We start from the raw sequence: 25,503 nt of genomic DNA, 5'->3' as shown, positions 1-25,503 counted from the left end.
AAGAGACTCATTTGTCTTTGAATTCCAACCAACCCTTCTTCGGAGAAAAATTAATACTTTTCAATGCCTTTAGGTTCATAGCTAGTTTTTCAGCAGCCAAAATCTCAAATGTGGTTGTGTTTAGGTAACCGAATACCTGAGGAACAGAAGGAGTCACACAAGATGAGCAACAGACAAAGGGAAGAGATTACCTTTGTAATACCTGAATGGCTCTTAGAGGACCAAGCCTTGGTAGGCAGAGCCTTGAGCTCTGTCGCTCACTTGTGCAGGCCTGGCCAGCTATGCTTCATGAGATGGTGCACACACACACCCTGAATCTTACGGTTTTCTTATTCCCCACACACTCCAGTTAGGGGTTTAGGCTAGAGCACTGTATGCTAATGAAAGAACATCAAATTGTTCTTTAAAAACAAAACAAAGCAAAGCATTGCTCCTGTTCGTTAGGCTTGACTGTTAAGGCTTTGGGTTTCTTCCCATAAAGAAAAGCAGGCTATTTCTAGAAGCGACTTCTTTGTTTATTTGGGTATATTGATGTTATGTCTCTAAGCTTGTGTGTGTGTGTGTGTGTGTGTGTGTGTGTGTGTGTGTGTGTGAGCACGTGCTCAAACACAGGTGTATAATTTTATGTGCTCTTCATTTAAAGCCCAGAGACAGGAACTGGGTGATCTTACTCTCTACCTATTCCTTTGAGGTGGGGTCTCTCCCTCAGTCTTCCTCTTATCTCTGCCCTGCTCGGAGCTGCTCTTGCAGACATGGGCAGGGTGCCCCACTTATTATGTGGGTGCTGGGATCCAGACTGCTGTTATCATGATTACACAGTCAGCACTCTTAGCTGCTGAGGCACCTCTCCAGCCCCGGAAAGAAAATCAGTTTTTAAGCAAATTAATTAAAAGAAAATTTTAAGCCCTGGGCATGTCTTCAGAATGACCTTGTATAGTTATTATAGGGAGGACTCGCTCAACACCCACTCTATGCTGGATGCTGGACTAAGAATTTTACGTTTGCTTTATTTATTTTTTCATAGACGTCCTTATAAAGGGGCCCCTACACGTTTCTATTGGAGATCTTAAAGGCATATTGCCAGGAAAGCAGAAAGGATAGGATGTGTACACAGATGTGTACCTTTTCACTTCACAGTTCATTTCCCTCTATTTCTTTATTTGTATGCACTGTAGAAATAGCTGCGCTCTGTTGCAACACTCCCTCATTAGCTTGTGGGCTGGTCGATAGGGCAGAAAGGAGGAAGAAGAATTATGCTTAGTACGAGCACAATGCACATTATTTCCAGTCTCTTATGCTTTAAAGGTATTCCTTTTTTTTTTCCTTTACAGAAAACTGGAGCAAAAGAAAAGAATAATATATAGAAACGTGATCCCTCTTTTCAAAGTTAAACTGGGGGCAGAGTAGAGTTTCGGGTCCCATACAGAGAAGTGAGAAAGTAGGGTCCTCCTCCTCCATGATGCTGAAAGAATGGGGTGGACTTCTCGGGTGAGCGAGGCGTGGACAGTCCATTAGCTCATGGATCAGAGCAGGAAATGTGGTTCTTAGGCTCTGGCTCCAAGGAACTTAGGTAGTAGTAATAAAACATCTTTTTTTTTAGTGGGATACCTGAGTCAATCCAGGGAGTTAGTTCTCATAGGGAGCATTAAACTCCACGCAAAGAGGACTGGCATGAGGGTCCGGCAGGTAAAACTGTCTGCCATCAAGTCTGATGACCTGAGTTTGATCCCTGGAACTCACATGATGTAAGGGGAGCACTCGTTTCTTCAAGTTCTCTTCTGACCTCCGTGTGTGAGCCATGGTGTAGGCCTCGGTCTTAGTCACTGTTCTATTGCTGTGAAGGAACTCCTGGACCAAAGCCATTCTTCTAAGAGTGGGCATTTAATTATGGGCTCGCTTACAGTTTCAGTTCATATCATCATGGTGGGGAACATGGAGGCATGCAGACAGACATGGTGGATGGAGAATTCTACGTCCTGATCAGCAGGCAGATGTATGCATATATGTAAAGGTATCTTTTATCTGCCAGATATAATTGCTATCTTGGAGACTTACTTCTGATTAAACTCATCCTTTCTAGCTCTTTCTGAACTCTGGCTGGTTCTGTCTCAAATCCCTCTCCAAGCTGACTGTTTCAATCTGGCTTTTCTCCACGTCTGACCGAATTGCTCTGCTTGGCCTAATACTAACTTTGGAAACTTGTTCCAACCTTCTGGCTCCTTCTTATTCTCTCACTTCGACCGCCTCTGCTGAGCCACACTGTGGGAACCTTGAAAACTGAACAGAATTCACGAACTTGACTGCACTGCACAAACTTACTCAACTCATCTCTCTCCCTGCACTGCTCTTAGGTAGCCTCTTTCCTGTTCTCCTGAGAACTGGGCATATCCCATTGCTAACTGATTCTGTGAAATCTTTCTCTGATTCATCACTTTGTTGGCCCCTTAAATAGACATCACTTCCAAACAAGGGGCTTCCTTCTGCAAACTAGCTTTACCTTTATTGTTTGGGGTTAAACCTGTGTACTAATGATGTGTTTGCATTTTAGCCAGATCACATAGACCTAGAAGGTCTTTGTATGTGATTCCTTGCTAGAGCAACCATGTTGCTGGAATTCATATCATATCATATCATATCATATCATATCATATCATATCAGTTCTTTTTCCTCTCTCTCTCTCTCTCTCTCTCTCTCTCTCTCTCTCTCTCTCAATCATCAATTCTGGGCTTGGCATGAGCTTCTGAAACCTCAAAGCCCATCCCCAGTGACACAGTTCCACCTCTTTTGATCCTTTTAATCCCTTCAAGTAGTGCCACTTTTTGGTGACGAAGCATTTAAACACACCAGCATGTGGAAGACATTTTTTTTTTTTTTTTTTCCATCTTTATTAACTTGAGTATTTCTTATTTACATTTCGATTGTTATTCCCTTTCCTGGTTTCTGGGCCAACATCCCTTAACCCATCCCCCTCCCTTCTACATGGGTGTTCCCCTCCCATCCTCCCCCATTACCGCCATCCCCCAACAATCACGTTCACTGGGGTTCAGTCTTAGCAGGACAAGGGCTTCCCCTTCCACTGGTGCTCTTACTAGGATATTCATTGCTACCTATGAGGTTGGAGCCCAGGGTCAGTCCATGTATAGTCTTTGGGTAGTGGCTTAGTCCCTGGAAGCTCTGGTTGGTTGGCATTGTTGTTCATATGGGGTCTCAAGCCCCTTCAAGCTCTTCCAGTCCTTTCTCTGATTCCTTCAATGGGGTCCTGTTCTCAGTTCAGTGGTTTGCTGCTGGCATTTGCCTCTGTATTTGCTGTATTCTGGCTGTGTCTCTCAGGAGCGATCTACATCCGGCTCCTGTCGGCCTGCACTTCTTTGCTTCATCCATCTTGTCTAATTGGATGGCTGTATATGCATGGGCCACATGTGGGGCAGGCTCTTAATGGGTGTTCCTTCTGTGTCTGTTTTAATCTTTGCCTCTCTCTTCTCTGCCAAGGGTATTCTAGTTCCCCTTTTAAAGAAGGAGTGAAGCATGCACATTTTGATCATCCATCTTGAGTTTCATTTGTTCTAGGCATCTAGGGTAATTCAAGCATTTGGGCTAATAGCCACTTATCAATGAGTGCATACCATGTATGTCTTTCTGTGATTGGGTTACCTCACTCAGGATGATATTTTCCAGTTCCAACCATTTGCCTACGAATTTCATAAAGTCATTGTTTTTGATAGCTGAGTAATATTCCATTGTGTAGATGGACCACATTTTCTGCATCCATTCCTCTGTTGAAGGGCATCTGGGTTCTTGTGGAAGACATTCTTATTCAAACCATCACAGCTTCACTTTCAAATAAATAAATGTGAAAAAATTCTAAATCTTCACCATTCACCTAGAGTCCTGTCAAAATGCTTGGGCTCTAGCCTCAGGGTCCTAACCCCCACATCCACACCAGGAATTACAAGGTGCCTTTCTCAGGGCCAGGTGAAGTGAGCAGATGCTCTTTAGGTGGCTTTCAAACTCATTAGGCCGCAGCCTCAGAACAGGTATGAGGTGCGCCAACCTTGGTTTCCTGTGTGGTCTTATAGAGCAGTACCATTGGTATTTATTCTGCCAGTGTGTGGTGGTAAACAGCACAGCTCACCAGAATATCCATCCTAACTGAGTGGGAAGCCTCTCACATTTCCACAGGCAGCTGACCGCTTCCTTTCACCGATCCTTTGCAATGAGACCACACTTCCTGACTCTGAGTGGCAATGATTTTCACAGTTTCAAGTTGTCAAAGCAGAAAGGGGAAACTTGCTTGGCTCTGTCCTGAGAATTCCCTCTTTGTAGCAAGCCGTGAATTAGCCTCAGGTGGAAGATGGCTGATGAGAAGCACAGGTAGAATAAATGATAAAGGAATCTGGTCATCAATCTCTTGGCACAGTGAGTTAATCGCTGTGAGAAGAGGAAAAGGTTTACCTGGGCTTCTGTTTTCACAAGTTTTGGTCCATGGTCCATTTGGCTCCACTGTCCTGCGGGCTCTTCGGAGGCAGAGCATCATGGTAAGGTGCTGACAAGCATAGCTGCTCATGACTTCTCAGTCAGGAAACAAAGAGTAAGGGGCTGGGGTCCCAATTCCCCTTCAAGTACCTACCCACAATTACCTACCTTCCTCTGATAAAGAGCTGTGTTACCTCCCAACACACTCATAGGCTGGTGGTCAAACCTTAGCACTTGGCTTTGGGGCAGCCTTTAAAGATCCTAAGCCATAATAGAGTGAGTCCCAGATCTAGCCTTTTACCATCTCTTGCTAATCTGCTCCTACGTAACCCAAAGTGGCCCCAAGTCTCCTAGTTAAATAGCCATGCTGGTCACGTGGGCTAACTGTTGCTGTTTGTGGGCATTGCTTTTGGAAGGCCACATGCTGCTTGAAGTGAAAGTCAATTAGAAAGTTAATTGAGTCAGGTAGAGTGGTTCACACCTGTAATCTCTGCACTCAGGAGTCTGAAGCAGGAATGGTACCTGTGAGTTCATCGACAACCTAGGCTACATAGTGAGTTCCAGGCCAGCTAGGGCTACAGAATGAGATGCTGTCTTTAAAAAAAAAAAAGTGGTAGAAGCCACCCCCTCTTGTCTGCCTTTTAATGCTACATCTTCATTCTGTGTGGCAGGTGTTTAAGAATGTTTATTAGCAATACCACATTCGATCCATTTCCTAGACGGACTTTATCCATGCAGCTCAATCTGGCTGCCTTCTTAGAGATTTTATTTAACTTTAACTTCCCCGACACCCATTCGATATATACTATTGCGTGCGAAAAGAATCTTAAAACAAAGCCAAATCTCCTCCTACAGAGGTATGATTCGTTTCTATAAGTCAAGGAAGCTCGGAAGAAATAAAGGACCAGAACCAAATGGATCAGTCAGCTCTGCTTGGCAAATCCTGCTCTTTCCTAAATGAAATAAAAGGGAAGCTAAGCCAATTGGCTTAATTGGTTACCACGATGCACACTTTTTTCAGAGAGAATAATCAGCAAAAAATAAAAACCTACCCCTAGAGCTTTTGGAACTACTAGGAAGTATAATATGCAGTAGTCATAATACACTTTTGAAACAGAGTTTGGTTAAGGACAAAAAATATCATGTTAACCACACCAACCCTTTTCTATCTATTACTGAGCTTCACGGGTAAAGCAATGGATTTTAGCTGTCTGTATTATCCTAGTGGAATAAGATGGATGCCTGCCGGCAATGCCAACGACTGCCCATATCCTTGACGAGAATATTCTTAAAGCATAAACATTTCAGCATAACAACCACTCAAAAGAATAAGAGAGGCTCCACCACACCTTGGAGATGTTAATATGTGTACGGCACTGCATTAAATATACCTCTATGTCCTATATCACATGTAACACTGGGAAATAAATTACATACAGGTTTTGTCTTCATTACAAATGATGAAATTATGACATTGTCTGAAAACAACTGAATGGGGGAGGGAATGGTCATTGACTTTTTCGAATGCAGTAAAGGACGCTAACTTGGATATTTTCTTTTACGCTGGTCTTGGCTCTTAGCATCCCCAGTTGTAACTTGAGTCTGCTGTAACATTGTGGAACAGTAAATTTACATCGTATCATCCCAGGTAAAAATGGAGTCAGACCATCTTTTAATGTCAGGGCATTTCCCCGAATTAACATCCAGCTAAACTCACTGTTTCCATTAGGTCCCATCTATAATTCATAGTAATTATTCATCTATTATTCATGGAGATACCTTTAGTAACAGTAAAAATACGAGTTGGTCTAGTTCAGTGTGAGAAAACATGCGAGTTCTGGGTGAAAAACCAACTCTTCTCATTGACCTGCCTCCCAGGAAGAGAGTCTAGTCATCCAAACAAGGGTGACATCAGAGAGGCTGACTGTCACACTCTGCTAACAAATCCCTATGTACTTCAAGTCGAATGGCCAGAAGCAGAAGGGCTCAGATCAAGGTGTTAGCTGGGCCAAGAAGCCTTTGGTGGCACAAGGGAAGGGATCGTTGTAGGCTGACTGTGAGCTTCTCCAAGCTCCTGCTTGTAGGACTCCAGGACTCACAAGGCGGCGGCCCTATGCAGGTGTCTGTCTGTCTGCATTTCCCCTTCATGAAGTAGCACAGTCACTCTAGGGCACACTGACATGGCCTCATCTTACTTGACCATATAAAGACCCTGTTTACGAATAAGACTAGCATCTCAACATCTTTTGGGGAGACACAGTTCAAAAATAGCTTTAAGGGTGAAAAAATTGAATCTCATCAGGGGAATTTTAATAATGCCAGTCATTCTCTTCTCTTGAATGGATGGAGAGTGACAAGATGGGTAAAGATACCTCTTCTTCCACACCATCTGTTGGGGACTTTTTTTTTAGATTTGATATTTTTATTTTAAATTTTACAAACTTTATTACTAAAAAAAAAACCCTTGCAAGTAAGAATTCTGTAACAATTCAGGGAGCTTCATGTAGTTAGAATAGGCAATCCGAAACAGTGGCACTTGCTATGGAATATGTTTTTATGCACTTACACATCACTAAAACAAGTCAGAAGCAGAGTACAAGCTATAAAAACAGTTAGTTTTATATGATATTGCCTAATGCTTGCTATCTGCACTCGGTCCTTGCTCGTCCCCCTATATTGAACGTTCTGTGCTCTCTTGTTGGCATGCTATGCTATGCCCGAACGTGCTTTTGCTTGCATGTGTACACATAGTATTGGCTACTAGGTCCTGCGTTTGAGAAAGAACATGTGGAACTCTATTTCCAACAATGCTCTCCGTGGGGGCCAATTTCTGTAACACGAACTCAGGAATCTTTTGTGTTCTCTTTTCTTTATAAAGCTGAGCATATATCTACACAAAAGAAGCATATAATCTAAAATGACAGTAAATTAAATATGTTTGCCAAAAATTAAGAGGGAAGAATGCTTAGCATTATTGTGTAATGGGACTTTTTTTTTTTAATCCATCCATGTGGATACAGTTCTACACACATCCATGACTGGTCTGCTGTATACATTTATAATAGCTGACATAGTTGCCCTCAGACCTCTGCTTGAAACAGAAAAACTTAACGATCAGAGTAGTGAGATTTCAAAACGCAAGTGTGTAGAAAATAATAGGAAGCTAATTTTCCCTTATGTGATCTGAAGGCAGTGCAGGCTCAGGTCTATTAGAATATGGCCCAGAGAAATTAGCTGCCACTCTGAGAAACATTTCAGAAGTAGCAAGGTGGAGGACTGTGTGAGGGGAAGGGACAGACTGTTTTTTGATAACACAGAGTTATGGCAATTAAAAAGTATCTATGTAGTTTACGTGGAAAATGATACTGTTGGTAGTACGGCAGGAGCCCTTAGCCAACCTGGCTTTGGTCTTTATGACTAGGCTGTTTTTTAATCATTCTTATATTGAGCGAAGCTTATCGCCCTTTCTCATTTATAATTGTGTACCTATAATTTGTACAAATGTGTGTGCACACATGTATACACCGTATCCACAGCCCCACTGAAAATCCATATGGCCGTTAGGACAAACTCACGCCTGCTGGAGGATCTTGACCAAGCCTCTGTTCGCCCTTCTCAGTGAACCGAAAGTCTGAGGCTGTCTACGCATCTGCCTGACCAGAGTGCTGATCGCTGGCTGGCATGCTATAGTGCATGTGGGAATACCATCTCAAAGGGCGATTCTTGTAGGGTCTTTGCCTAGGTTTGGAGGCCAGGAGACAGCGCTGGGCAGTAGTTCAGGGGATGATTTGATTCGTCACGACACAAACTTCTCAGTGGTGTTGGATACAGTTTCATCCGTCCACAAACTAAGGAAATTAGTATAGTTTTTTAAGATCGCAACCACTTTAAGCATCCTAGGATAATAAACACAGGAAGAATTAAAGCGCATCCTGACGGAGGGCTCATCTGTGGGTGACATGCAGATTGGCTTCTCAGAATTACCAGTGTGTGTGGATTTGCTAAAAGAAAATTGGACAAGCACTCCTCATCTCTTGCCACATCACAGACAGAGCAAAGTGACTCCAGTCTCTCGCCTGTGTTTCATGCCTTAGAAGGTATGGTGCTGTAGAATCTTGGCTTGGAAACCGTTCCCACTGCCTTTGAATGCCACTCGGGGTTTACTGTGCCTCATCCATAAATGTCCCTGTTATTGAGGCGATAAGTTGTTATTCCTCTTTTCTTTTCAAAGTATAATGTAATTAAATCATGTCTCCCTTCTCTTCCCTCCCTCCAAACCCTCTCCTACACCACACCTCGCTCTTTCAACCTATTGACTTCTTTCTTCAATAATTGTTGTTACATACATATGCACATAAACATAAATATTCATAAATAAATAAATAAAACATGTTCAGTCGGTATGCTACTTCCATGTAGGTTTTCAGAGCTGAACGTTTGGTCCTGGGTAACGGGCTGGTGTACTTTCCCTGCGGAACACTATTTCTCCTGGGTAGGCATGACGTCTCACTGTGGTTTGTCTGCGTGATTAAGTATAGTTTCAGTTTGTTCTCGTTATTGGAACATTCTTTTACCTCTGTTGGCATGGGTATTTGGTGGTGGTGGTGGTAATTAGTACAGACAATGTATCAATTGAAACGAAATTTCAAATAACATTTGAGATGAATAAATGGATTATTTGATTGGAATGAATAGTTAGAAACTTTAAATAAAAAAGTCAAACTGCTGATGTTCGTGGTAGTCATAAGATTATTTCTTCCTGTGGAAAATTTTGTGATTTAAAATAACCTTGAACCATTCAAACCCCTCAGATAAATTCCTTAATTATTTATTTAGTGTACATATTCGGTGGGTATGCAAATTATCTAAGAATTTTTAAATAGGATTTATTTTTCTTTTTAATTTCTTAACTTACAGAATAAAGGCCATGTATATAATCTCTCTCTTTCTCCCCTCTCTTCCCTTCTCTCTTGCTCTCCCTGTGACGTATATGTGTGCATTTGCTTGTGTCTACACATTTGGAAGACAGAGGTCAACTTCGAGTATCTTTCCTTTTTACTCTCTGCCTTTTTTTTTAAAAGATTTATTTATTTTTATTTTGTTTCTATATGAGTCTTGCCCACATGTATGTATATATGTGCCTGGCATAGGGTGTCTAGTGTATGTGGAGGCCAGAAGAGAGTGTTGGATCTTCCGAAATTGAAGTTAAGAATGTTTGTTACCATACAGGTGACGATAACCACAATCGGTGTTCTGCAAGAGTAGCAAGGACTCTTTTTTTTTTTTTTTAATTAACTTGAATATTTCTTATATACATTTAGAGTGTTATTCCCTTTCCTGGTTTCCGGGCAAACATCCCTTCCCCTCCCCTTCCTTATGGGTGTTCCCCTCCCTCCATGCCGACCTCCCCCAACAGTCTAGTTCACTGGGGGTTCAGTCTTAGCAGGACCCAGGGCTTCCCCTTCCACTGGGTAGCAAGGACTTTAACTGATGTTCACATGCATGTGCATGTGCGTGTGCGTGTGCGTGTGCGTGTGCCTGCGTGTTTCCCTGAGAGTATCATATATCGTACTTTTAATCATATCTACCCCCTCACTCTCTTCCTTTAACTTCTCCTAGACTCCTCTCTCCCCAATATGTCCTCCACCAAACTTTATTTCCTCAACTTTTGATCTGTCTGTCTCTGTCTGTCTGTCTGTCTGTCCATGTCTCCCTCCCCCACCACTGTGTGTGTGTTTGTGTGTGTGTATACCACACTAAAGTCTGTTAGCACTCCCAAGTGCATATGGATGTGGCACCAGCCACTGAAACATGAACAATCTACCAGTGGCCACACCCTGTTTTGATCAAAGAAAGAACCATTACCCAGCAAACACAAACCAGAGAAGCCAATATTACTGTCGATATCATCCTTTAGTGTCCCGCCCCTTTAAGCACAAGATTTTCTTTTTTTCTCTCTTTTAGTGGTATTTTCTTTATTTACACTTCAAATGTTATTCCCTTTCCTGCTTTCTCCTCCAGAAACCCCTAATCCCATCCTCCCTCCCTCTGCTTCTATGAGGGTGCTTCCCCACATACCCACTCCCTCCCTCCCATCTTCTAGCCATAGCATTTCCCTACACTGGGGCATCGAGCCTTCCCAGGACCAAGGGTCTCTCTTCCCATTGATGCCACACAAGGCCACCTTCTGCTATTTATGCGGTTGGAGCCTTGGGTCTGTCCATGTGTACGCTTTGGTTGGTGGTTTAGTCCTTGGGAGCTCTGGGTGTCTGGTTGGTTGATAATGTTCTTCCTATGGGGCAGCAGTTACCTCAGTTACCTCAGTCCTTTTTCTTTTTTCTTTTTTTTTTTTTTTTTTTTTTTTTTTTTTTTTTTTTCGAGCTGGGGACCGAACCCAGGGCCTTGCGCTTGCCATAGGCAAGCGCTCTACCACTGAGCTAAATCCTCAACCCTTCTCAGTCCTTTTTCTAACTTTTCCATTGAGGACCCCATTCTCAGTCCTATCTTTGGCTTTGAGCATCTGCCTCTGTATTTGTCAGGCTCCTGTCAGCATGCACCTCGGCATCTCCAATAGTTACTGGGTTTGGGGTTGGGTTTGGGTTTGTATGTGGGATGGATTCCCATGAGTGGCAGTCTATGAATGGCCTTTCCTTCAGTCTCTGCTCCACACTTTGTCTCCATATTCTCCTGTGAGTATTTTGTTCCCCCTTCTAAGAAGTACTGAAGCATCCACACTTTTTCCAATTTTCTGAGGAACCGCCAGACTGATTTCCACAGTGGTTGTACCAGCTTGCAATCCCATCAACAATGGAGGAGTGCTCCTTTTTCTCCACATCCTCACTGTCACCTGAGTTTTTTAATCTTAGCCATTCTGACTGGTGTGAGGTGGAATCTCCGGGATGCTTGATTTGCATTTCCCTGATGACTAAGGATGTTGAACATTTCTTTAGGTACTTCTTGGCCATTCATATTCCTCAGTTGAGGATTCTTTGTTTAGCTCTGTACCCCATTTTTTAAATAGTTACTTGATTCTCTGGAGTCTAACTTCTTGAGTTCTTTGTATATATTGGATATTAGCCCTCTATCGGATGTAGGACTGGTAAAGATCTTTTCTAAATCTGTTGGTTGCCCTTTTGTCCTAATGACAGTGTCCTTTGCATTAAAGAAACTTTGCAATTTTATGAGGTCCCATTTGTTGATTCTAGATCTTAGAGCATAAGCCATTGGTGTTCTGTTCAGAAAATTTCCCTCGGTGCCCATGTGATGGAGGCTCTTTCTCACTTTCTCTTCTATTAGTTTCAGTGTATCTAGTTTTATGCGGAGGTTCTTGATCCACTTGGACATCAGTTTTGTACAGGGAGATAAGAATGGATCGATTTGCATTCTTCTGCATACTGACTTCCAGTTGAAACAGCACCATTTGTTGGAAATGTTGTCTTTTTTCCACTGGATGGTTTTAGCTCCTTTGTCAAAGATCAAGTAACCATAGGTGTGTGGGTTCATTTCTGGATCTTCAATTCTAGTCCACTGATCTACCTGTCTATCTCTGTACCAATACCATGCAGTTTTTATCACTATTGCTCTGTAATACAGCTTGAAGTCAGGGATGGTGATTCCCCCAGAAGTTCTTTTATTGTTGAGAATGTTTTTTGCTTATCCTGGGTTTTTGGAAATTGCAAATTGTTCTTTCTAACTCTATGAAGAATTGAGTTGGAATTTTGATGGGGATTGCATTGAATCTGTAGATCGCTTTTGGCAAGATGGCCATCTTTACTATATTAATCCTGTTAATCCATGAACATGGGAAGTTGTTCCATCTTCTGAGATCTTTGCTTTCTTTCTTCAAGTTCTTGTCATACAGATCTTTTCACTTGCTTGGTTAGAGTTACACCAAAGTATTCTATATTATTTGTGACTATTGTGAAGGGTGTAGTTTCCCTAATTTCTTTCTCAGCCTGTTTATCCTTTGAGTAGAGGAAGGCTACTGATTTGTTTGACACAGATCTTCTTAATAAAAGCAGAGCAACCCAGCTTTCTGGTTGTGAAGACAATTCGTAATATTGTCTATCGTTTCATTGATGGAGGCTGTAGCATGAATACAGTTACAGATATTACCATGTTAACCAGTTAAGTGTTGGGCATTTTTAAATTACAGTCCATCTTCACCTTTAATATGCATATTAATGAGCTAAACTAGATCCCATCTTCATGATATTCTTTTATGAATGAGTTTCAAGGTCTTGGCGACACAGATTTTAAAATTCTAACGTAGAATAATGGAGTTGGAAGAAATCTTCAAATATCTAAGCTCCTCTTTAAGCTCCTCTTTTTTCTCACTGGTCCGCAGAGCTTAGAGATATTTGCAGCTCAGAGTGATATTTACTGAAGGCCAGACTGCAACTAAAGCCTCACTTGGCCAGGTGACAGAATACTTGCACAAAAACATCTGGACTTCTATTTTATATCTGCAAATTGCCCATTTTTTTTTGGTCATGTCTTGGATAACAAAACCTAGTACAAGCAGATATTGAAACCTGGTGGTAAAGGCTTCTGAGGGCTGAGGAGATGACAATGCTGCTAAGAGCACTTGTTGCTATTACAAAGGACTGGTTTTCAGTTCCTAGCACTCACTAGTAGTGAACAGCCATTTGCAACTCTAATTACAGGGGAAAATGGTGCTTTCTTCTGATCTCCAGGTCACTAGGCATACACAGGATGCATATATATGTATGTATATGTATACACACATATATTCACATACATACATACATACACATACACACACATGTAGGCAAAACATTATGCACACAAAATAAAAATTTTAAATGAAAATTTTAAAAGGTTTGATTTCCTTGATTTATACATATTCAAATGTGTGATATATGTATGTGTGTTTTAGTCCTTTCCTTTTTCCCCTTCCAAACCCATCTTTATTAGTTTTTTCCATTTATCAAAATCCAAATGCTTTGATAGATTTTTGTCCTACATTTGATAAAACTAACATCTGCCTTTGGATTTTCGGAGAAAACAAAATAAGAAACCAAACCTCATTATCTGGACTGGGCCATATTCCCATTTATTGGAATGAAGTTTGTTGTCAGGGAGATTTAAAAACATAGTGTTTTGTAAAATAGACATCTGGCGGGTGGGGCGTGTCCCAAGAAGGTGGCAGCTGCTATCATGTGTAGCTTTTCCCATCCTAAAAAAACGAAAAAATCTTTTTCCAGTTTTACTGTTTTAAATATGGCTCTAGATGATAAATGTGTCTTAGTTAAGTCATTTCCTTAAGTGTTTAAATATAGAAATAAGTCTGAATGATATTCAACAATATAATTAAATGCTGTTGAAAACGAATGCATAACTGAATTGTTTGGTTTTCCAATAATATCTAATTTTATATTTTCTTTTTATATAACTCACAAAAATATTAACTGTATATTATGCTGCACATGAAGCACTTATTTTGGCAGTAGGAAGTCATGGAGGGTACAAGATCATCTTGATACCGAATATAAAATATTGCGATTGGGACAGAATGCTTTCCCAATGTATAACTATCTTAGTTGCTCTCTCATTGTTGCGATAAATACCCTGACAAGTGAGACTTAAGGGAAAAAGGGCTTATTCTGACTCACGGTTTCAGAAGGATATAGTGCATCATGGCATGCAAGATATGGCAGTAGACAGGGAAGGCATATCCGTCAGAGCAAGAAGCTAGCTGGTCACTCGCACTCAGGAAGAAGAAGAAGATGGCAAACAGGAAGTAGGGTGGAGCTACAAGGCTCTAAGTCCCGCCTCCAATGACCCACTTCCTCCAGAGAGGCTCTGTGACTTTCCGTAATAGCTGCATGAACAGTAGAAGACCAAGTGTTCAAATACGTAAGCCTGTAACAAACATTTCACATTTAGGCCATTGGATTGTGGTGTAATCGTAATATTAGCAGTTTTCTTTGGGTTGTAGATAACATATTCCCTCATGTTGGTTGTTGACTTGAGTAAAGGCTCGTTCCCACTTACATACTAGATAGAAGGTGATACGGTATAAGTCTGCAAATGTACATCTCTGAATGTGAGCAATATATTTTAATATGTAACCTGAAGGTTTAATAGGTAACCCAAAGCTAAGGAATACACAACATACTGCTCTTTACATTTTCTTTGGTGATAACATCATGGTCAGATATTCTAGGACCTGAAATGCTAGCTGCCAGTCCATGGCAATTAAAAACCAAACCAACCAAAACAAAACAAACAAAAGCACTCATCACAAGACACCCTAAGGGCCAACTTAGAGGGATTGCCGTGGACTGTGTAGAAGAGCTGGTGGTAGGGGATGGTGTAGGTGTGGTCTGACATCTGTGGTCCTTTCTCCGGAGCATGAGATGCCCATTAAATCTTGATGTTGCCTCTCCTTTCCTTTTCTTTTATAATCCCTATAAATCCCATCTTTTGTCCTTCTCAGCCCTATCACTTCTATTTTTACTTTTTCCCCCCTGTGAGTGTAGTATACAAGGAAATAAATTTGCTTGTGATATTTTCATACCCATTTAGCCGAGCTCTTCTCTGTTGACCTGTCATAAAATTCTTTCCTTTCTATGCTGTCAGAATTTCAGGGTCTACAGGCAGACCTGGCTTTGCATGCTCAAAACCTACTAAGGATTAACTGCTCTGTCAGAGAGCTGTGTCTGTGGGTGTTAAGCAGTATGCTGGAGCTTCACAGTTTTCAGACCTACAGCAGTGAACCTCACAGTAGTTAAATGCCTCAAGGATGCATCTATTGACCTTAGGTTATCCTCAGTTGATGGAGTCTGCCTCCAGGTACCAAGGGTGGAGTTATCTCTTCCTTCACTCTCCCCAGCCAGGGTCAAACCTTCAGCTTCCTGTACTTTCTGGCATCTATCTAATTCAAAGGTTTCAAAACCTTTTTCCCAGGGCAGCCTGGGAAACTCACGGCACCATTTTGCATCCTGTTAGCTATATCTGTTTATACACACAACTGAAAACATGGGCCTGGTGAAGTAGTCTCTGTTGTTTGAAATACCTTTTCTAGGTTTTATATATCATCTGCTAACTCAGTCAGTCAAATAATACCTGTTGCAGGCCTTCCGACTATCAGGTTCATAAATACACAGGTGAGGGAGGTAGTGTCTCTGTCCTCATCTTCATTGAGAGGAAAGTGACAACTGACACGCAAAGAATAGGTGGAAATGCTACACAAACATAATCCTCCAAGAGGCAAAGTTAGTCAGTGGAGCAGGGCAAGCTTTAGACTGGCATTTGTTGTTTTGTTTATTTTTGTTACTTTGAGACAGAGTCTCTCTGTGCAGCACTGGTTGGTCTAGAACTCGCTATCTAGAGCACGTTTGCCTTCAGCTTGGGAAAATTCTCCTACTTCTATCTCTAGAGAACTAAGATTACAGCTTGCACCCTGAACTGTGTAGGATACTGATTTAGCTCAGACAGGCAGGTCCTCCTATGGGAAGGGATGTTGATAGCTGACAACCTAATGGAGAGAGACAGTCATATGAAAATCAGGGGGATATCTGCAAGTGTAAGGGACATATGCCTTTCAAACATGAGGGACAGCAAGAGTAAGGAATCTGAGGTGGAAACCGAGGTGGGAGGGAGAAGGACAAAGGTGGGAGGCATGCAGTCATGGCCAAGTGTATAGGCCAGGAATGGTGATAGAGGGTTTTAGAGATTTACAAGGCACCAGGAATGTGGCCACTTGTGGGGGTTGTTAACACAGGACGTGAAAATGAACTGAGCTGCACCAAAGTGAATTGGAGGTTTAATCTATAATGGTCACTAATTACTACAATGAAGTAATTTTGCATTGATTTCTACCGATGTAAAAGAAATTTCATGTTGAAAACAAATATGTTATAGACATGAGAACTATGGCCAATAATTATACATTGAAGTTGTTCAATTTATGTTCAATGTTAATTAATTTAAATACAAAATTAATGACGTCATCATAATCTGATGAAAATTAACTATGTCTTAAATGATTGGAACTTGTTCATGTCTACTCCCTGGATTCTGGAGTTAAAAAAAAATGAATTAGGATTATTTCCTCAGAGGAGCTCCCTCTCAAAGTATAATTCAATTTGGAGTATTTTAATTGCTCAAGATTCTCATAATATCTATTAGATATTTATATTGCATGCCACTGGTGTAGCTTAATCAGCATTAATTCTGAGAATGGAAGAAAATGAAATGTGTACAAAGCCGTGGCTTGAAGTTGCCTTTAACTTTGTATCACACAGGCCCCGCGTTGCCTGTCATTCGCCTTGTTGGTGGGAAGAGTGGGCATGAAGGTCGAGTGGAGCTGTACCACGCTGGCCAATGGGGAACCATCTGTGACGACCAATGGGACAACGCAGATGCAGAAGTCATCTGCAGGCAGCTGGGTCTCAGGTTTGTTTTGAACTACTTTGGATTTATTTTATTTTCTTAGTTTTGGGTGATTACTTCGATACACCAAAGATATGTTTAAATTGTACATGTCCTCAAACCAATAGAGAAAAGGCTATCCTTGTCTTGGTACTAGTCTGTAAACTCTCCTAAGAGTACATACATATTCTATAGGTCTAACTTGCCTGTGTCTGAACTAAGGATTGTACTGATTTCATTAGTAGCCTTTATGATGCTCACAAGTAGTGGCTGCTATTGTCTACGCATTTGTCTTTTCCCCTAAGCCACTGAATGACACACTAATTGTTAGCTTACTTTAAATTTAGCTTTTCCAAAGATTATCTAAACTTTAGAAGATCACTTCCTTTTATTTTGTTAGTTATGTTCTGAGAACAAAGGATGTTTATTCATGTACCAAGGAAGTAATCCCCATTTAGGGAATGGAATGAAGCGTCTAATGAGAACATCAGGGTGAAAAACAACATCCACAGTCCTTTTGGTACTGCAATTATTCAGGAATATTATGCTTTTCTAACATTGGTTAACATGGCTAAAAGTTTACCTGGGATTATATATTCTACTTAGCACTTTGCAAGAGACCCCTGGGAAGAGAATGTCTTAGGGAATATGCCATTTTGTCAGTCAGATTCTTTGATATTGAGGTAGGATTAGTAATCTCGGGCTGATTACTCTAGATTGTTTTGGAATTGTTTTTTGACTGCCACTCCCCTTTCAAAACTCTGTGTTTACATCAAAGTATTTTAAATTTTTATCTCTGAAAGCTTGAGTATGCATCTATTAAAAAATAAGAACCTTGTCCAACATAGCCAAATTATCATCATCATAATTAGCCTAATTCCTCATCATATTCAAGTGTTTGTCATCACTCCCTGTACTGATGGTTGGCCCATAGGAGGAGTTAGTCCAAGATAATTTAGTGTAGCTGGACATTATGTCCCTGAAGTCTTCTAGAATCTGTGTCAGTCTCTGCTGTTTTCATTGCTCAGACTTCTCAAATGGACACACTAGAGAATGTCCCATCTTCTGAATTAGTGTCATTTATTTGCTTCTTCCATTCTTCCAGGTCCTGAAATTGGAAATGAGTCACAATGGCTCAATTAGCTCAGAGCTAGCATTCTGCTTGGTCATCATCATAGATGATGGGTTACCAACCTACTCTTCACCAGGAGTCATGGTCATAGACTGACTCTGTTTTGTTTGTTTGTTTTATCCCATAATGGCAATACTAAAATTGAACATGGAAGTGACGTCTTTACTTTCCCTGTTCCTGTGTGGGGAATGAACGAGCATAAGAAATCCTAGAACAGTGGCTTTGACCTTAATCACTAGCAGTATAGCTGGCTGCTATAATCACTTTTTTTTTTTTTTTTTTTTTTGGGAGCTGAGGACCGAACCCAGGGCCTTGTGCTTGCTAGGCACGTGCTCTACCACTGAGCTAAATCCCCAACCCTCTAATCACTTTCTTTAGGTGGGTCAGATATAGGGCTAGTCAGTTCTTTTTAATAAAACCATAGCAAATAGTGAAATTTTAGGATTTTCTTTTTTTGTTTGTCTAGGTCTCAGTTTCAAGGCCAGTATTAATGTTTCCAATTGTTGCTGCTGGACATACATCAGCATAGCAGCATGAACACCTGCTGGTTTCTGGAAGCCTGTGGTTCTCCTACCTTGAAGTTGTTACAAAATAGCTCCTCTTAACAGTTTTCTCCCCCATAACATGTTTTCTAATTTACAGTGGTTAGTGATGTAGTAACTGTACAAGATATATAAGCTGCCAGGGTCAATCTAACTAGGGAGTGTTATATTTAAAAGATGTTGAACATGAAAAGTAAGATGAGAATTTGATGGTGAGATTTTTCAGATGCAGTTTCTCTAGCCAGACTGTCTGGAGTTTCGTAAGAGATATCTCTGGATTCTGAATCTTCAAAACACTCTAATTTGTATAATCTGTATTTGCTGAGCTGTCTGTTACTTACGTTCACAACGTGCCAAGTGATTTTTATCTTGACTATGAAGAAATCTATACCCTTACCCAAAACGGCATTTTAAAGACTATGCCAATGGCATGTTGTTGTTTTCCCAGAGATAGGGTTTCTTCGTGTATCCTTGACTGCCCTGGACCTCACTCTATAGACCAGGCTGGCCTCGAACTCAGAGATCCACCTGCCTCTGCCTCTCAATGGCTGGAATTAAATGCATACACCACCACTTCCTGGTGTTATATTGACTTTTGATTAATTACAAATTTTTAAGTTTTTGAGACTTTAATCCATGGGTACACTATTCACATCATTTCCACACTTCCTTTCGCCACTCCAACTCCTGTGCCCCCAAAGTCCCTCTCAAGTTCCTGACCTCTGTTTAAATTATTATTTTTATGCATAAACATATACACACACATCACATGTATATACAAACTCTAGTCTGGTGAGTCCATTTAGTGCTGCTCATGTGTATATGTGTTTAGGACTGACTACTTGAGATCAAGTGGGTTTGTCTCTGGTGAAGACCAGATCTTCTTTTCTCAGCAGCTACTAATTGTCTGTAGCTCTTCCTTTAGGAACAGAGCCTTATAAGATTTCTCCCATCCACATTGGCATGACCACTGATGTTATCACCCTGCTGGTCTTCTTCAGTCATCCACATTTTTGAAATTTCTTGGGTATCGCTTCCCCATCTAGAAAGCATGGTCTCAGAGCAGACGTCCTGGTCCTCTGACTCTTAAAATCTTTCTGGCCCATCTTCTGTGATGTTCCCTGAGCCTTGGGCGTGGGGGCCATGCTGTAGATGTATCAGGTGAGGTCAGACGCCCCTCAGTTAGTTGTTTTATGCATTCTTCCAGCTGTGAATTTCTGTGATTATCTTTATCAGCTGTAAAGAGACATTTCATTGAGGAGTGGTCAGAGTTACACTTACCTGTGGGTAAGGATTTAGGATGCAGTTAGAAATTATTAATTAATATTTCTGATTTAGAAAGGTGGCAGTAAAAGGTTTTCCTCTAGGGGTCACAACCTTACAAATCATGGGTAATTGGCTAGATGTACATAACCAGACATGTATTCCCTCCTAATCAGTAGGTCTTAAGTCCTATTAGAGGAGTCTCCATTACCCCCAAGAAATAAGTACCTATTGATTTGCATCATTAGGGATATTTTGCCATGCTGCTCATTGCTCTTGTTTGGACAGGATATTGATTGCTTTTCTCCATTGTTAGCTTGCATAGCTCCTTCAGATGCTATAAGAGCTAGTCCTGGTGAGGGGGCTTCCGTGTTAGTTCCAGCTCAGTTCCCCAACCTCCTCTGTCAAATGTGTGTGGTGTCTTCAGTAAAATGGTTTTTACCTTAAAGTTCTGGGAGGCAACCAAAGTTAATAGAAACAGCTTATGCTGTTTTGGGCATCTCTTGGACTCCCCTTGTGATTTTAGTATTTACAATAAGGATTACTCTATACCACAAGGCAGATAGAAAGGCCACAAACATTTTGTTACTTAGAAAAAAATGCATATTAGATTTAAATGATGCATGGAGTGTTAAGGATACCTGGGGTTATCAAGTGATTACAAAAGCTCTCGTGTTGTAGTGTGGCGTTCTTTGGTGGAAGACAAAATGTATTTTCATTGTAAACATAGTTCCTAAAAAGTCCTGTTGACAAATAGTCTAGAATCTGGAGAGGATTCAGAAGCACACTCACCAGGAAGTCTATGCTAATGTAGATTAAGTAATCCTTACTCTCTTCAGGATTAACTCACCACTTCCTTCAGACTGAAGACGGACTCCTGACAGTCAAGTGCTCTGTCACTAAGCTCAAATCCTCACCTCTGTCTCTCTCCGTTTAAAACTTTTTGAGAAAGAAACTAACTTAACCCCGGCAGTCCTTGGACTCACTTTGTAGTTCAGGACCCTCTTTAATTTGTAATCCTCCTGCCTCTGTCTCCCACACATCTGGGAGTGGTTTCGGAGCCTTCACTCTTTGGTTGGTTGGCCCCTTTGCCCTGGGGCCTGTGATGAGACAAAAGATGGCGTTAAAACAAGCTCCTTACCTCAGGGCTGGGAGCTGAGGAGAAATAACCGGGAAGAACCCACTGTCCCACAGTCTTCCCCTAGTGACCTAAGACCTCCCACTGCTTATGCGGCAAGTCAGCAAAGTCCTCCCGAAAGCCCTAAGCAACAAGCCACACAGATTCATAGCAGGAAGGGGGTTTGCATAGTATCACTTAAATACGAGCTCTGAGAGAATAATAGGCCACGTGGTGCAAATCCCCTTCCTCCATGCTTGCTCATTGAAAGGCAAAGTACCTTCGGGTGAAATTGTTTTTAATGGTCCCAGGCTGATAGTGGGCAGCCTAAGTTATTTCATGCTTTATTCATGCTTTGTTCTTAGGCAAATTTCCTCTCACTTTGGCTTGCTTTGCTGAACCAGCAAAGGGAAACTGCCCGGTGCGTTGCTGGAGTGCTAGTTATAATTTCCTTGTGAGATCCCGTCATTCTGACCCGCATATTTCAATAGCATCTGTGTATTTTGATAGCTGGAAAGCTTTCTAAATGCAAAAGGAATTACCGTTCTTAAGATGCTTAAAGTTGATTAACCCAGAGTGTGGGAACCATGAAGAGAAAAAAAGGGAGACAGGCAGATGCTGTCCAATTAGATAACCTGGGGACGCGTATGTACTCAGTGAAATTCAGGTGGAGACATTTTCGACTTCCCTTCTGTGAACTTATATTAAAAGCATTTCCTCATAGCTTTAGGAACCTTTAAAAGCACAGCTTAGCATGACATCACATTTCACTGTGCTGAAGTTCCATGATTTACATAGAAATTTAATTATTTTAAATGTTTCTTTCCATTAGTGGTTTTTCCCCCTTCAAGGGAGCTGTAAAATGACCAAATAGAATCATATTAAATAGTTAGAATAAAAATTATTTTGTATAAGTTACTTTTTAATTTTTTTCTTTTTTTATTTCCCTAAGAAACAAATCTTACAAAATTACAATGAAGAATTTCTAGACATATGGAATTCATTGCCCAGAGAAGGAAGTTTGCTAACAGATGAGAAAGTGAAGCCCACTAGGAACCACTTTCCTTTTTTTTAACCACACATTTTTTTTAAAAAAAATTTTAATTGGATATTTTATTTATTTACATTTCAAATGTTATCCCCTTCCCAGTTTCCCCTCTGGAAAACCCCTGTCCCATCTGCCCTCCCCCTGCTTCTATGAGGGTGCTCCTCCCTCTACTCACTCACTCCTGCCTCCCCACCCTGGCATTCCCCTACACTGGGGCATCCAGTCTTCCCAGGACCAAGGGCCTCTCCTCCCATTGATGCCAGACAAGATCATCCTCTGCTACAAATGTTGTTGGAGCCATGGGTCCCTCTATGTGTACTCTTTGGTTGGTGGTTTAGTCTCTGGAAGCTTTGGGGGGTCTGGTTGGCTGATATTGTGTTCTTCCTATGGGGTTGCAAACCCCTTCAGCTACTTCAGTCCTTTCTCCAACTCCCCCATTGGGGTCCCTGTGTTCAGTCCAGTGGTTGACTGTAAGCATCTGTCTTTGTATTCGTCAGGCTCTGGCAGAGCCTCTCAGGAGACAGCTATATCAGGCTTCTGTCAGCAAGCACTTCTTGGCATCTTCAATAGTGTCTGGGTTTGGTGACTGCAAATGGGATGGGTCCCCAGGTGGGGGCAGTCTCTGGATGACCTTTTCTTCAATCTCTGCTCCACACTTTGTCTCTATATTTCCTTTAGACAGGAGTCATTCTGGGTTAAAACTTTGGAGGTGTGTGGGTGGCCCCATCCCCCAACTGGGATCCTTGCCTAAGCTCTAGATATGGTCTCTATAGGTTCTCCGTCCCCTTCGTTGGGCATTTCTATCTTGTTAGAGGGAAACAGTCTTGAGACTTGGGGCTCCAACAATAAAGGATTTTCTTCTCACCCGTGCAATACTCTGTTAAAAGGCAGAACTGAAATACAGATCTGAAATAAACAGAGAAAAAAGGAAAGAAAGCAAATGACGGTGATGGTGTTTTGGCTGGACTGTGTTAGACATAGCATCTGTCATCAATTCAAAAGATCCTAGGAGGCTCTAACACACGTAATGTTCAGAGCCTGTTGGTAGCTGACGTTTTGACATAGTAGATGTCTTAGTCAGGGTTTCTATTCCTGCACAAACATCATGACCAAGAAGCAAGTTGGGGAGGAAAGGGTTTATTGAGCTTACACTTCCACATTGCTGTTCATCACCAAAGGAAGTCAGGACTGGAACTTACACAGGTCAGGAAGCAGGAGCTGATGCAGAGGCTATGGAGGGATGTTACTTACTGGCTTGCTTCCCCTGGCTTGCTCAGCTTGCTCTCTTATAGAACCCAAGACTACCAGGCCAGGGATGTCACCACCCACAGTGGGCTGGGTCCTCCTACCTACATCACTGGTTGAGAAAATGCCTTACAGCTGGATCTCATGAAGGCATTTCCACAACTGAGGCACCTTTCTCTGTGATAACTCCTGCTTGCGTCAAGTTGACACACAAAACCAGCCAGTCCAGTAGCATTCTGGGAAAGCTATTTAACTGTCAGCTTCAGTTCTCTTATCTGTAAACTTGGTGTTATAACATCATGCAGTTGTAGGGAAAGATTAAATAAGTTAATATGCACAGTGCTCATAGACCAGTGCCAGGCAAGAAATAAGGAATCATTGCAGATGGGGAGTCACTGGTGATGGAGGGGACTGCCTTCCAGATAGACCCAGGACACTGATCATTAAAAGTGAGTTCCTATAGCTATAGGTCACAAGTGTCACAAACTGGAATGTGCAGTTGAAGAGCCAGTCTTTTTTTTCCCTTCCCCTCCCCGAAGAGCCAGTGTTTCATAACCTAAAGAGTGCATGCTTATTTGAGTATATACTTCTCTGGCCTACTCACCTTGTCTGCTTCAAATAATGGCCAAGTTTGGGTCAGATGGTGGTGTTTATTTGGTCTTGTCTATTTATAGTAAGTCCATGCACTTTGGTTAGTGAAGGGAACACATTGGATGAGGGTTAGAATTCTGAATGAAACTAGCCAGTGTTCATTGGGAATTGCTGTCACCTGGGACAAATGACTCCACATGAAACAAGCCAGTGCATTGTATCAGGACAGCGTTTCCCATAAGCTTTCTCTGTGGTCAGGGCACAAAAGGAGTGAACTCTTGGAGCTTCAGCACAAAACTGGCAGGCTGCTGTGAAAATTATTTCCATAAGGGAAGGACAGAGCACAGAGGCTCACTGAATTCACACAGAGCTTTCTGAAGTCCCAGCTCATGGGTTTTGCCCCTTTCCCTAGTACTGTCTGATTTCTTTAGGAGAAGTCATACATTGCTTTGTTTTTTCTCATGAAAACCAGCAGCAGGTCACTAGAAAATCCTGACTGAAGGAAAAGTGTATGTGTATGTGTGTGTATGTATACATGCATAAACATGCACATATGTCATCCTGGTTTTAATAAATGCAAACATTAGGCTAGAAAATTAAGTTAATGTTGCATGATACTTTTCTGGTTAGTGCTCCCCCTCTCACGTTTATTATTGTTTTTATGATCCATTATTATTTTTTTTTCTGGAGCTGAGGATCGAACCCAGGGCCTTGCGCTTGCTAGGCAAGTGCTCTACCCCTGAGCTAAATCCCCAACTCCCATGATCCATTATTTTAATTAGATATTTTTGAGACATTTATAACATGATATTGTTTCAGTGGGAGATGTGGAAATAAATTTAAGACAGAAAACAAAATACACCTTGGTGCTTTAGACATACTTTGGCATAAGTAGCTTCTTTCGGGTCATGATTTGGAATTGCCACTCCCTGGTACTGGATTCTTCGTCAAGTATGTGAGGCAGGCCCACGGCAAGCAGCAGGGCTCATGCTTTTATCTGAGAAATTGGGCTGTGCAATAACTCAGTGTTTGGAATGTAACACAGTTCAGTTATTCCACCCCAGAATATGAGCTCATTACCAGTCAATTGGTGACACCAGTCTTTGTGATCTTTTTCCTTGGGGGCAGAAAGCCTTTGCCAAAGTTTTGCATTCAAATAGTATTAATCCCTTAAATCTGAGGGAAAAAAATTTGCAGGTGAGAATGCTTTACAAGAATGTGTTTGCTTGAATTTGACCAATCACAATCTTGAACATCTTATGTGGCCAGTGGCCACAGGAAATTCTTTCTCCACTTTAATCCATCCCGTTACCCGATTATTTTTAAAATTGGTTGTTTTCTTATTCAATAAAATCTAATGAGAGCCCTATCCTTAGCAATTACTGAGAATTTGTTTGGTTGCTGTTATGTATTGCAAATATTTGTTCTAAAGTATTCACTTTGCCTGTGAATGATTATGTGGTAGTTTCCAGTTTGTATGTACTCAGATTTAACCTTTTTAAGCTTCATTTTTCTGCCTTCTGGGCTTCCTGTCTTGTTGAGAAAGACATCTCTTATATCCAAGGTTATAAGAACAACACTCCTATTATTTTAGCTTAGTATCTTTTTACTCATCTTCTTCTTCTTCTTCTTCTTCTTCTTCTTCTTCTTCTTCTTCTTCTTCTTCTTCTTCTTCTTCTTCTTCTTCTTCTT

At 41.3% G+C, this 25,503-nt stretch overlaps 1 protein-coding gene across 1 annotated transcript in view; it reads left to right on the top strand.

The window, feature by feature from the left end:
• Prss12 (serine protease 12) overlaps nt 1-25,503 on the top strand; it is a 60,454-nt gene that overhangs the window by 2,394 nt on the left and 32,557 nt on the right. The window contains exon 2 of the mRNA XM_032897370.1: nt 16,747-16,897. Within this exon, the coding sequence (XP_032753261.1) occupies nt 16,747-16,897 (151 nt within the window). The remainder of the gene's footprint in view (nt 1-16,746; nt 16,898-25,503) is intronic.

Source organism: Rattus rattus, chromosome 3, assembly GCF_011064425.1.
Source record: "Rattus rattus isolate New Zealand chromosome 3, Rrattus_CSIRO_v1, whole genome shotgun sequence".
Taxonomy (NCBI): Eukaryota; Metazoa; Chordata; class Mammalia; order Rodentia; family Muridae; genus Rattus; species Rattus rattus.
Note: the sequence above shows the minus strand (reverse complement) of the source record. Positions and strands in the feature narration are given on the sequence as shown.